Source organism: Fulmarus glacialis, unplaced genomic scaffold (assembly GCF_000690835.1).
Source record: "Fulmarus glacialis isolate BGI_N327 unplaced genomic scaffold, ASM69083v1 scaffold4490, whole genome shotgun sequence".
NCBI lineage: Eukaryota > Metazoa > Chordata > Aves > Procellariiformes > Procellariidae > Fulmarus > Fulmarus glacialis.
The window spans coordinates 1-12698 of record NW_009189474.1 but is presented as its reverse complement, the minus strand read 5'-3'; the positions used below and the strand labels follow the sequence as shown (position 1 = coordinate 12698).

General features: G+C 39.1%; 1 protein-coding gene across 1 annotated transcript; it reads right to left on the bottom strand.

The window, feature by feature from the left end:
* Positions 1-1553: 1553 nt before the first annotated feature.
* On the bottom strand, positions 1554-11689 carry RIC3 (RIC3 acetylcholine receptor chaperone). Its single transcript, XM_009582137.1, has 4 exons — positions 11598-11689; positions 9439-9532; positions 3333-3478; positions 1554-2214 (listed from the first exon to the last, which is right to left on the bottom strand). The coding sequence occupies exons 1-4, from the start codon at positions 11611-11613 to the stop codon at positions 1724-1726; spliced, it is 747 nt and encodes a 248-aa protein (XP_009580432.1). The 5' UTR covers positions 11614-11689; the 3' UTR covers positions 1554-1723.
* Between the last annotated feature and the right edge of the window lie 1009 nt (positions 11690-12698).

Sequence of the window (12698 nt, the reverse complement as noted above, 5' to 3'; positions counted from 1 at the left end):
GTCTGTGTCGTTGATGAAGATATTAAACAATATCGGATCTCTGAGGGACAATACAGATCTCTGAGGGACATCACTCATCACCTACCTCCATCCAGACATTGAGCCTTTGACCACTACCCTCTGGGTGCGACCATCCGGCCAGTTCCTCATCCACGGAACAGTCAATCCACCAAATCCGTATCTCTCCAATTTAGAGAGAGGGATGTTGTGAGGGACCATGCCAAAGGCCTTACAGAGGTCAAGATAGATGAATCAGTAGCTCTTCCCTTGTCTGCTGATGTAGTCACTCCATCATATAAGGCCACTAGGTTGGTCAGGCAGGACTTGCCCTTGGTGAAGCCATGCTGGCTGTCTCAAATCACCTCCCTGTCCTCCATGTACCATAGAATAGAATAGAATGGAATGGAATGGAATGGAATGGAAGGGAATAGAATAGAATAGAATAGAATAGAATAGAATAGAATAGAATAGAATAGAATAGAATAGAATAGAATAGAATAGAATAGAATAGAATAGAATAGAATAGAATAGAATAGAATAGAATAGAATAGAATAGAATAGAATAGAATAGAATAGAATAGAATAGAATAGAATAGAATAGAATAGAATAGACTATTTCAGTTGGAAGGAACCAACAGTGATCATCTAGCCCAACTGCCTGACCAATTCAGGGCTGACCAAAAGTTAAAGCATGTTATTAAGCGCATTGTCCAAATGCCTCTTAAACATGGACAGGCCTAGGGCATCGACCACCTCTCTAAGAAGCCTGTTCCAGTGTTTGACCACCCTGGCGGTAAAGAAATGCTTCCTAATGAAGCTAATGGCAGGTACGGCGGCAGGGTTTCTTTTCAGTCCAAGGTTCACCTTGCTCTCTTCTCTACTTTTAAGGACAAACCTTCTCGCTGCTTTTTTTTTTCTTAATCCTCAGGAATATTTTTAGTGTTCTTCTCTAATACAAATTATGGTCCGATTCCTGCACTCATCTGGGAGTTTCACTAAGACGTTTCACCATGGCTAAGACAAAGAACAAACTCGTAATACTTCAGTCTTCTCTTCCTGGAACACAACACAGATTAGGCTATTGGTCCTGCAGCATGGAATAAGCTGGGAAATAGGCTGTGGGTTTGGGTAGCATATGAATTTTGTGGACTATAGTGACAACAGCTTCTTGGGCATACAGCGGCAATGACACAGTTGAGAAAGTCACATGTGTGTCTATGGTCTGTTCTGCTGATCAGTTAACATTCAGGTAAGAGGAAGAAGGCATACTTTCTCCTCCAGCTTCCTGGTAATCTCACAAATATATATATGGATTTAATTAATTTTCATAACTGATAGCACACGAATAGATGTTTTTGAGCAAGTCAGAAGAGACATTTGGTTAACTCTGGGATGACAAAGGACAAACCCAAGGACTGTTTCTTCAGAATCGGAAAGGAAAGAATCACAAATATCTGAACTGAATAATCTGCTCCAAGATACCAGTCTCCAAAAAGCAAGGACAAAGCGCTGTTGGCAACGTCATGGTAAGCCAGGACAAGACTGCATGAAAGAGGGCATTGGCTTCCAGTTCAGGTAGATGATGTGACTGATTGTTACCATGGGAATGAAATTGGTACAGGGAGATGAACACAGAGAAGTCTTCATAGGGAACAAGAAACACACAAATGACAGTTTATGACCTCTACGTTCACCATCTAGATAACATCCACTATTGTCCCTATTACTGAAGTCCTTTTGTGTTGCGCTTTCTCAGTGTGCCTGTTTCATCTGAATCACTGGCTTTTTGCTTTTTCAGTGCTGTATTTTCATTTTCTGACTCCACAGACAGGTCCTCTTGGGTTGACTCTTCTGCTTCACTGCAGCTCTCACAGTGGAATCCAGCATTCTCCGCTACAACAGCAGGATCATCATCCTCGTAACAACAGCAGCACCCCTCAATGCTTTGGCTGTGATGAAGGTCCCTCTCCTCTTCGCTGATGCCAGTTACTGCGTCCTTTTTCTGTATTAAATCATGACTGCCCCTTCCCACGGTGACATCAGTTAGCAAGCTTTCATTGCACAGATGCTCCTCATCTTCCATGCCCTCCACTCTTTCTGCAAGCTCTTCTGCAGAGGGCTGGCTCAGGTCAGGGTAATCTACAAGGATTGTGTCCCGTTTGCGCTTGAAGCAATCAGAATTATCATAGACAGGGTAGGTCTCTTCTGGATAACCTTAGGAATAAAGTGATATGCAGCTTGAAGTGTTACCAGCATTTAAAAGTAGTACTGACTTCAGTGATGGATGCACAAGTTTGTTAGAACACTGTTAGCACTGCCAGTATAAGTGTCATCTATTTAATGCCATGTATATGTCACAGTATTAAATCCATGGCAAGAATGTGCAAAACATGACTTCTTGGGAGATGATGAGAAAACGCCACTTACTTTTAGGGAGCAAGGATATCAACCCTGACTTTCAGGAATGAATATCTGAGCTTTCCTGAAAGCTATGGGAGCTAACAGGTGAAAATTGCGTGTCTTAGATCCTTAAATAGATTCCTTTTTTTTTGTTTCTGTCTACAGATTGACTGATTCATGTTTTGAAGACTTTAGCTATAAACAGCATTATTTATAAAGCTGAAAAAACAGACATGTCAATGACTTTGTGCATTTCATTTTAGAAAATGCATCATGAACTTGACTTAAGAAAACAGAGCTCGAGGCCAGTGTTTATGCTTTGTGTTTTGGATCATTTTTGAAAGCTTCTTAAAGAGCAAGGAATTAAGTCTGCATTTAAAATTATGATAGTGAGCAGCTCAACTAGGATATCTTGAAAACACATTTATGTAACAAATAAACACCAAGGCACAGAAAGGACATGAAAATAAAGAATTTTTAAAAGACAGACTTCCTGGAATTGACTTTTACAACACTGGAGCAAACAAAGAATGACTAATCAAAAGTAAAAACTGTAAGTTATCCAAAACATATCGATTCTGATTTCCAAGGGTTTTATGATTTTGCATGAAATCTAGCCCAGCAAAGAAAGGGAAAGATATAAACCTACAGCAGCCAAGACCCAGCAGCAGATGGAGCATATGTGAATATTCATATGCCACTTTTGGCAGCAGATAGTGTAGTGTTTACACTGAAAGAAATGCTGGATGCCTCAAAATCTATTTTCTTTCTATTATGGTTGGGAAAACAAACCACCTCTTGCAAAGTTTTGAAAACTGACTTCTGAAAAGGAAGGATAAAGTTAACAGAAAATTTTGAAAGGATCTGGGACTGTAAGTAATCCTTATTCAATTTTTCTCATCAGGGTAATGGTAAGAAAGGCTCTTGCTTACCTTCCCAGTCCTCCATGTAAGGAGCTTCTTCAGCTTCCTTCTCAGGAGAGATGCCATCTATGAATTTTCCTTCTTTCATAACTCTAGTAATTTCTCGGAGTTGCTGAAGTAACCTTTTTTCCTGGTCTGTGGTAACATTTTGCATCCTGCTAGAAAATATTAGACACCAGAATTCAGTCCACTATTACTACTATTAACAGAGTTTGAACCCAACTGTTTGGTCCATCTCAGCAGCACAGTCTGAAGAAACCTGGATGCAGTATGATCCCTATTCAACATCTGCATGTGGTCTGCACTTCAGCTCAAGTATAAAGGTTTATCTATTTATCCAGAAAGTCTGCAAACTTAAGCAGGTAAAGGAAGGCAGGTACAGCCAATGCGAGAGCAAGACGAAAGTGACACACAAGCAAGACTTACGGTACAAAAGGCACTACAGAAATTTCTGGCCTTTTAAAAGTGTTAGGTGAGAATTAGAAGGCCATACCTTTATAAGGCATTATAAGAAAATGTAATCCAGAACCTATGCTACATTTAAAACAACTTTTGGGGCTGATCAAAATGTCTCACACAGACACTATTCTCAAGAGTCTAATGATCCCTAATTATGACCCTTAAAGGTATTAAATTTGCAAGGCCTCATTAAGAAATATCAGTTGGACAGATCATCATGTTATTATAGAGAGTCAACAATGCTGCCTGGTAGGGAGGTGGGGGGAGAAGCAGGAAGGAAGATTTTAAAATGAAAAGAAGGTGTTACATTTAACTTTAAATTGCCCTTTAGAATCAGAGGGAGAGTGGGAGACGACAGAGATTTTTATCAGATTAAAAGCAAACTGTAATTTTGACTGGTTCTACACTGCTGATCCTAATAATTACTACTGCTCAGGTTACACAATTACTGTTGTAACAAAAATGCTTCCAACAGATAAGATCATGTAGTCATTACGTGTTATTTTCTCTGGAAAAAAACCCAGTCTCCTAAAAATCTTATGGACAATAAAGAAGTATTTGGAGGGTGGTGATCTGAGCTCTAACTAACTCACTCAGTAGAATAAGACAGACACTGGCTGTACTTAGGGGTGAAAATGTTCTAACTGTTGTGCTTGTTTCATCTTGAGTTTCAAGTTGTTCTTGAGCAGGTGTTTGATCTCTGTGTAGGTGTCAGTTCAAGCCTCTCAGGGGACGGAAGCACTACTCTGGCGCTTTTTTGAATCTCACTGTGTTTTAGGCAGGATCTATTGCTCCTAGTACTCAGAGAGGGTGGCCCTCGGCATGCACAGAATGCTGAACTGTAGGCAGTACGTGAGGTCAGACAGATGATCTCTGGCGATCTCCAGACCATCAGACAGACAGATAATTGCCAAGATTAGACAGCTGCTCAGTGAATATTAGGGGTGACATGGGAAAAGAGGAGCTGGAAACAGAGTAATGATTTTGGATTTAGGTGATTAGTATCTACCTAAACCTTGTTTCAGGTACCTGAATTCTCATAAACCTGAGAACTTGCAGTATCCATCTTCAGCTTTTCCTCTTACTGTCGTAATTAGAGCAGCACTTCAATAGGTACTTTGTGCTACTCTACATATATGGCAATGATGGTGACACGATAGTTACTCAACTAAAGGCAGCAAAGTCATACTGGTTTAAAGCCAAAGAGATCAGCATCATACTGCTGGTTTGTGCAATGGTGATCGAAGTGCTGACCCTGGGTTAGATTTTGTGCACAGCTGCACACACAGTTGTCTGTAACTGAACTTAGCTCAGGAGCAGGCCCACTGGTTTCATTAGCAGCTACCCAGATTAAACTGTTTGACTGAGATCACAAGGCTAAACATCACTTCTCTCCGCTTCCCCTGAGGGACACTTTGCCCCACACTTTGAAAAGCTGATAGGTCCCAATGCTATATGGAGGTTGCCCTGAGTCCCCTCATGTTGCGGTGGCAGTTTGTTCCACAGAACAAGTGATGGTGTGAGACAGCATTTTCCCAAAAGCCTGGGTTATGCAGATGTAGAATTTGAGATGTGAATGAAGAGGCACAGAAAAAGAAATGGTTTCATCAGCTAGCTGCCTTTGACAGAAGCTGTAATAGAACTGCCAAACTAATCTTCCTTTTATAGACAAAAGTGTATGTAATTTGAATATATATCACCTGGATAAAGACAGAGAGGCCTGTCTGTTTAGCACAATGGGGAGATATGCTAGCTGAGATAAAAGGATCAATCAATGCAGCTGCATCACTGTGGCATTTCATATAGGAAAATTCCTAATATGCTGGACACTCTCATTAGAAAGCACTACTGTCTTATTGCAACACAGTGTCTCTGTATTTCAGAGTATTCCTCCTCCAGATACCTTGCTTAAAAGATAAATTTCCCTGTAGAGAGGGAGAAACCGAAGCCCATGTACTATTTCTACTTCATTTAAGGTCTCTAGGAAGACTTACTGTAGGATGCTGGCAGTGTATAAGACATCTGGCTGCCTACATACGGGAGATTTACCAGGGTATAATGCACTTACGAATACTAAGAGGACAACAGATGCAAAAGGTTTACAGTGTAAGAAAAGGTCATTATTTTTGCTCTGTGTGTTTGTAGCTCCAACATAGCTATTACTTTTCATAGTGGCAATGCTTATGTTTTGTAGAGTCCCAAAGTGCTCACTAACAGGTAAAATAAAGGTTTCTTATTCTTACACTGAGATCAGAACATTCCTAAAGAGCTCTCATGACTGCAGTGAAAATCCATAATCTAACATGGTATCTCAGACATGTCAAACAGTATTTTTTTGCTTCATGATCTTAAAATAATCACTATTAAAATGCAGCTATAGCCCAAAAATGGCACCCCAGAGAGTGGGGGTTCCATATCACATTTGCTTAGTTTATGGTAAAAAGGTAAGTTTTTCAAATTGACAGCCTGGTAAACAGGACTTTAAAAACATGTAATCAAGCTGCATTATTTCTACCTCTTACCTAATTACCAGAAATTGAGATTTTTTTGTACAAGAAAGTATTGTACAATACTTCCATTGAGAAAAATATTTACAAGTATTCTTCAATTTAAAGTGGTTTCAAAATACCAAATTTCACAGACAGTGGTGAAAAGAATATGGGTAAGACATCTGTGAGAATGGGTAGGGAAATCTCTTGTACCCATTGTATCACTGTCCCAACATTGAAACACTCTGCTAAAAGCCTGGAAGAAAGCAGTATGCATGCTTTTAATGCAGAGTGCCCTATATAACCATCAATCAAGTCTTTATTTCTGAATCATCAAATTCCCAGCAAGGCTCCTCATCTCTGCTGAGAGATACTGGACTATAAAGGTCTACATTTGGAAACTGAGGTCCCCTTAGTGATAGGATGTGATGATAAATTACAAAACTGTATAATTTAAATTTATAACCTGTTGAAAAAAGAGGTGGGAAGAGTGCTAGATTTTCTCAGAGCTGGGAATCATTATATCCTTAGATTCTACGTACTACCCATTTAAGTGTGTGCATTAGGTAACAATTATCTTTGTCCATCTCTCAGTGTAGGTTTGGTTACATTGCTGAGGACCTGGCCAGGTAGTTCTTTCTTCCTCTTGCTTTCTTTACCTTGCTTCTAGTCCTTGCTAATACATACTAGGCCTTATTAAAAGTATCTGTACTTGTACTTTTTAGAAGTTTTGCATTTCTGCAAGGGGGTTTCTGTACTTAAGGCTGTAGCAATTCCAACTGGTATGCTGGTTTGGAAGGAAGTCTCTTTGGTTGGTTTGGAGATTGGTCTTCTAGCCTCATAAAAAAAAAGCAAATCCAAGTTTCTGCCTGCCTACCTTCTACAACACAGGGCTGGATAATACTAGCTATCCCATCTGAGAAAACCAGCTAATAGTACTCAAAGGTCTTCCAGCCTCACTTCACTCAAATGCTTTTGAAAGAAAAAGAAATGAGCAGGACAAGCCACAGCAAGAAAACAAACACGTACACTTGCTACAGAAGAAAGCAGAATAAAATCACACAGCACAGTATATATTATTCCTTTGAAACAGGATTTCTTTCTATGGTACAGCATTATCTGAGAATAAACTATCCTTCTAAACTCATCCGGATTTCAAAAGCAATGTTTTTTTGAAGAAAATATACAAAATTAGAATGTCTTTGGTTTCTAAGAATCTTCACCAGAAGGAGAAAGCCAGGATGAATCCTGGAGCAGTTCAGCCAGGAGGAGAACGCTCCTGAAGTATAGTGAGAGGACATGAGCTCAGACCTCAGCACGATTACAAACACTATGTGGTTTTTGTGACAATGCAAAATACGTCCTCTGGTTTGGTTACTAATACTTCATTTGGCAGGCTGGGAGTTGCTTTGCCATATCTAGTATAATGGGCCATGGTCTCACCTGGGGTCTTTCAGCATTAGTTTAAATTTGATACCAGTTATTTCTTTCTCTGACTTTTCTATTGTAAGGATTTCTGTTTAACTGCATATTAATAAATGGAGCTCAAGTCATTTTTGCTCTCTTCCTCTTTCCTTTTCATTTAAATCTATCAACATCCAGACCGAATAAGCCTAGCATTGTACTCTGTGCTCTAATTACACTTTCTAACTATACATTTTATTTTAAGACATTCATCCAGTATTATGAACTTCATGAGTATCACAGTGTAGATTAAGAAAGCTTCAAAGTCTGGTTGTATTTGAAAAACAGCTATTTGCTCCATCTAGAGGTGCTTTTCCCCTTCTCTTTAAAGAGGCCACATACAAAATTCTTTATTAGATTCAGATGCTGATTTCCCATGAGGCCTTTAGTCCATCTATATAAATAGTTTGGTTGAACAAAGCAGGGAAGTTCTACTGAATAAAGGTTCTGAGCCAATAACACAGAGTGGAACAAATACTGGATCAGACCCTAAACTCATTTTCTCAGTAAAATATATCCTATCCTGAGAGTCAGCACCATATCTGGGCAGCTCATAAGCCTGTTTCTGGCAGCTTAAAGGTACGTGTAGAGCATTGTGTTAGCTCTCCAAAACAGAGATGAGTAATAGTCAAAATAGTATCCTTCTGTTTCACTAACAAAACCAGGGCAGCGTAGGGGTTCTCCCGCTGGAACCTGGCCTAACACAGGCAAGTTTGGCACCTCGTCTTGTTGAGTCGAGTGCAGTGGCAGTACAGGGCACGGTGCAAAGCGGGCATAACTATACGCTCAAAGAGAATGTGGTTTGAAGCATAAAGGAACATAACGTGCAAGTTCGGCACAGAATCGTTCCTACAGAATGGGTTAAAACAGGCATTGACTGATCCAGACAAAGTTAACATGCGTTACAACCTGAACAGCTATCTTTTTTGCTTGCAAACGTCACCTTAATATTCATGGTATTTAGATTTTCAAACACTGCAGTTATGCATTGCCTTATTGATCTGTTGTTACACTCCTTATGAAAAACATAGATTTGTTTCCAGTGTTTCTTTATAATGTAGAATAGTGATCTCAGATTTATAGCAAACATTAATAAACATAATAAATTTTTAAATCCTGATTTTACAACTCTTTTTTTCTTTTCTATTTAGAAGCAAATGCATGGATTTACTGGCTAGAGGGTGGAACTAAGTTATGGAATCAGATTATTATACAATTCTGCCCTTAAAGAAATATTTTATGGATATTCTAACAGGCATTTACACAGATTATAACAGCATTTCTATTTCGAAAAATAATCCATACAACTGGAAAATAACATAAAACAAATGGGTCTCTTAGGAATCATTCATAATATTACTTTGGTCACATAAGACAGGTTGTTTTATAGACTTTAAATGTAGAAGTTTTATTTTCTGTTTACACATACCTGTAATTATCTTTCAAATAACGCACTGTACAAAGGGGGAAGGTAGGGATAGTTGCTTTTCTGTTTAAGGAAAATGAAGTTGGAAAAAATGATTTATTTTAAATATAGATGCTGAAAAGAGAAAAACTGCAGAACAAAGAGTGTGATGTGTAAAATCAAATTTATACAATTTGAAGTAGTAATAAAAATGCTATTTTAATATAGCCAATGTAAGAAAGTTTAATTTCTAATCAGAGCAGAATCTCTCCTTAAAATGCTGTAATTTGAAACATACCTGTCGCAGTTAGGTCCTACTCTGTTGATTAATTTTTCCATAGCTTCTTCTGTCTCTCTCAGTTTTTCCTGGAGTTGAGTGAGCTCATAGTCAGCTGTAAAACAAAAAATCCCAAGATCTGTCAGTAGAAGCTTTGAAATGTATCCCTGTCCCATTATCACAAGTAGCATATGCTGTACCAAGCCAAACTGCCTGTGAGGAAACTAAAACATGCAGTTTAAAGAGTTCTACCACTTTTCCTGGTATGAGAAGGTGAAGACTATTGCCAATGGTAATAGGACACACAGAAAGCACCTTATTTCAAAGGCTCCCGAGCAACCTCCCAACAAGCAGAGTGAGTGGGCCACTGTAAATGCCCTGGAGATTAAAGTTAGTCTACTGCAGAATTAATAGTTCTCATGGAATTTCCCTGTTAAATCTTTGGGAACAGAGACAAAAGGTCACTTGAGCATTTTCTAACGAGTCTAAGGTTTGAGAAACCACATCTTTATCAAAGAGAATAAAGTTCATGGGCTTGATGGCATCCAACCCTGCACAGGTATGCCAGGGTAGGCAATGAGCGCCAACTGTCTGCCAGGCTCACTGGGATGAACAACAGCTAGCCACATGGTGTCTGTCCGGGGAGCAAAGCACGGTATTTCCATGGTTGCACTTTTTTCAAAAAATGTGTCCATAGTACAATAGTAGACACACATGCATACATGCAGGAACACCCACACTGGCTTTATTTTAGCCGAAAGCATTATCAGTAAAGATGCAACAGCATGGATGTCAACAAAAATGCTTGAGCTCCTTGTTTGGCTTTTGTAGCTCACGCTCAAAATCCTATAACTGAGAATTCATTGTTCCCAACTGCAGAACAAAATGAAACCAGCCTGGGTTAGTTAAATATTCAGCTGCTACAGGCACACCCATTTAAGCGGCACAAAGGCACAATGGAACTGTGACATAGTAGGAATGGAGAAAGCCATCCACAAACATCCTGCTTTTGGGAATATCTCTATTCTGCAGAGAATGTCATTACTTAATGTATCACTGATGTCATTATTTTGCATGTCTGAGACTTTAAAAATAGGGGAAGGGAAATTGGCAAAGAGAAAGGAAGTTACTCCCTCCAAGTCACTATGTAAGTGGTTCTTTGTCCAGCGACTTGTGCCCTGCTCTGCTACAGCTTGCAATGAATGCTTTAGGAATACAAACAAAGAGCTCTAGAAAACGGCAGAATAATTTTCATCACTAGTTCTCTGGGTTATAATGACGGTAAATATTTAACTTACTGCAAAGTTAGTTTCCCTTACCAAGCATTAGAGAAAAAAATACCATTACCATTGCTAATAAATTGCACAAAATTGCCAGGCACAATGCAGTACAAGTGCACTGAAAATACAATCTATAGCACCGAGTACATTAGGTATTCCTAATATACGCATTAATGTCAAGATAATTACAGCTATGCTAAGGGAATTACCTTACTGCTAGCACTTTCTATAAAGCCCTAAGTACTTTTCCTTCCTATTACAATCTAGCCAGCTAAACACAACACATTTAAATACTTTTATGGTAACTACTCATCCAATCTTCAATAGTAAGCTTATTAATTTATCTAATAAATGTCTACAAATAGGTGAATCTATCCCACCGATGTTTAGGTAAAATCACAATAACATTTCAGAATACTGTTTGCTTTCTCATCAAAACTTTGAGCATTGCAAAAAGGGAAGGGAAAAAGTAGCGAAGTGCCTGGTGATGGCTAAGTATTCACAAATTCAAAAAAATGAAGGTAGCTTTTAATAATATCTTTATTATTAAAATATTACGGATTACAGAATAATTATAAATGGACATCCTATTATCCATTTTTAATCATTAGCTACATAGCTTTTCAACAAATCCGTACAGTTAATTCAGTGAACCTCATGAAAAGCCATTGCTTCCAGGGGGGCTTGGGATCACGCTACTATCACAGAGACTCATCAGCTGAATGAGATTAGAAAGTGACGGTGCAGTAATTCACTTTAACTCTTGCTCATTCCAACAGGCTTCTTCTTTACAGGGGGGAACAGCAGCTTTACAGTGTGTCCAGAACTTGAAGAACCTGGTTGGACCGTGGCTCTACAGAGTCAACAGCTACACAGATACAACTCAGAAGTCATACTCACTGATTTTCCTCTTCATGTTTCCAGGTGAAGCAGTAGGGCATTTCCGCTCTCCAGCAATAGTTTTTCCTTTGGAAGCCAGCTGATGAGTGAAAAAAGATGACCCTTCTATGAGTTACAGCAATAGTAATATATAAGCCCCAAAGGCAACAGAAAAGAGGATAGAAAACTAGAATATGCCAGAAAGTAACCACAGAAAAGCATGCCCAGCAGCAAAAACAGACAACCATGAAAGATGCCTAGGAAATCTTGCCAGCTCTCCTAAAAGACACTTGGAACAAATGATATTTTTAAGCAAGTGAAACCATAACTCATCAAAAATAACTTTTTCATTTTAGAATATTTATCTGTTCCAGACTGATCCTGTAATTCTTCTGTGTATAGGAGGGAAAAAACAGTGCATTGGGCAATTACCATGAAATAAAGGACAGGTTCTGAAGGAATTATATGTGACCCCACTTGTCCTTCTTGCAATGTTTTCTGCCATTATTCCTTACCAACTTTGTACCTGCAGCAAAGATACTGGCTGGCTCCATACAGAAGCTGCAGGCTATCTATTTCTTTCGTCTTGTCTGTGTTTGATCAGCTCATCCAATTCACCTCGTTCTTGCCTCTTGTCTGTCCAGAGCAGGCTCAACTGTTTGAACATCGCTCAGTCCGAATTCAGCCCCCACTCAAAGGAAAAAACATTTCCACAAGTCCACTTCTCCCTCCTCCCACACAGCTGACTGTCATCACTTACATGCAAGTCACGTCTGCGTAACAAAAAGCCATGAGAAGTTCAAATCACGTGTGAAACACTTGAAGGGAATTTGGGCTGTGATCTTTTAAACTAGCTTTCAACCCATTCCTCAGCTGGGGTAGTTCCAGCGTGGTCAATACAACCTTACAAACTCCCATTCTCCAACAACATGGTGCTTTTGTTCCAGAAGGTATACAGTAATTGTACTCCCTCTCTCCCACTTTTAATGCATAACACAACGCATGACATATACAATATATATAATATGTAGTCACACATAATAGAAAAGAATACGATGTGTATATTCAAAATTAATCTAACATTGTTCTAGACATACACATTTTCGGGGGGGGTGGGGGGTA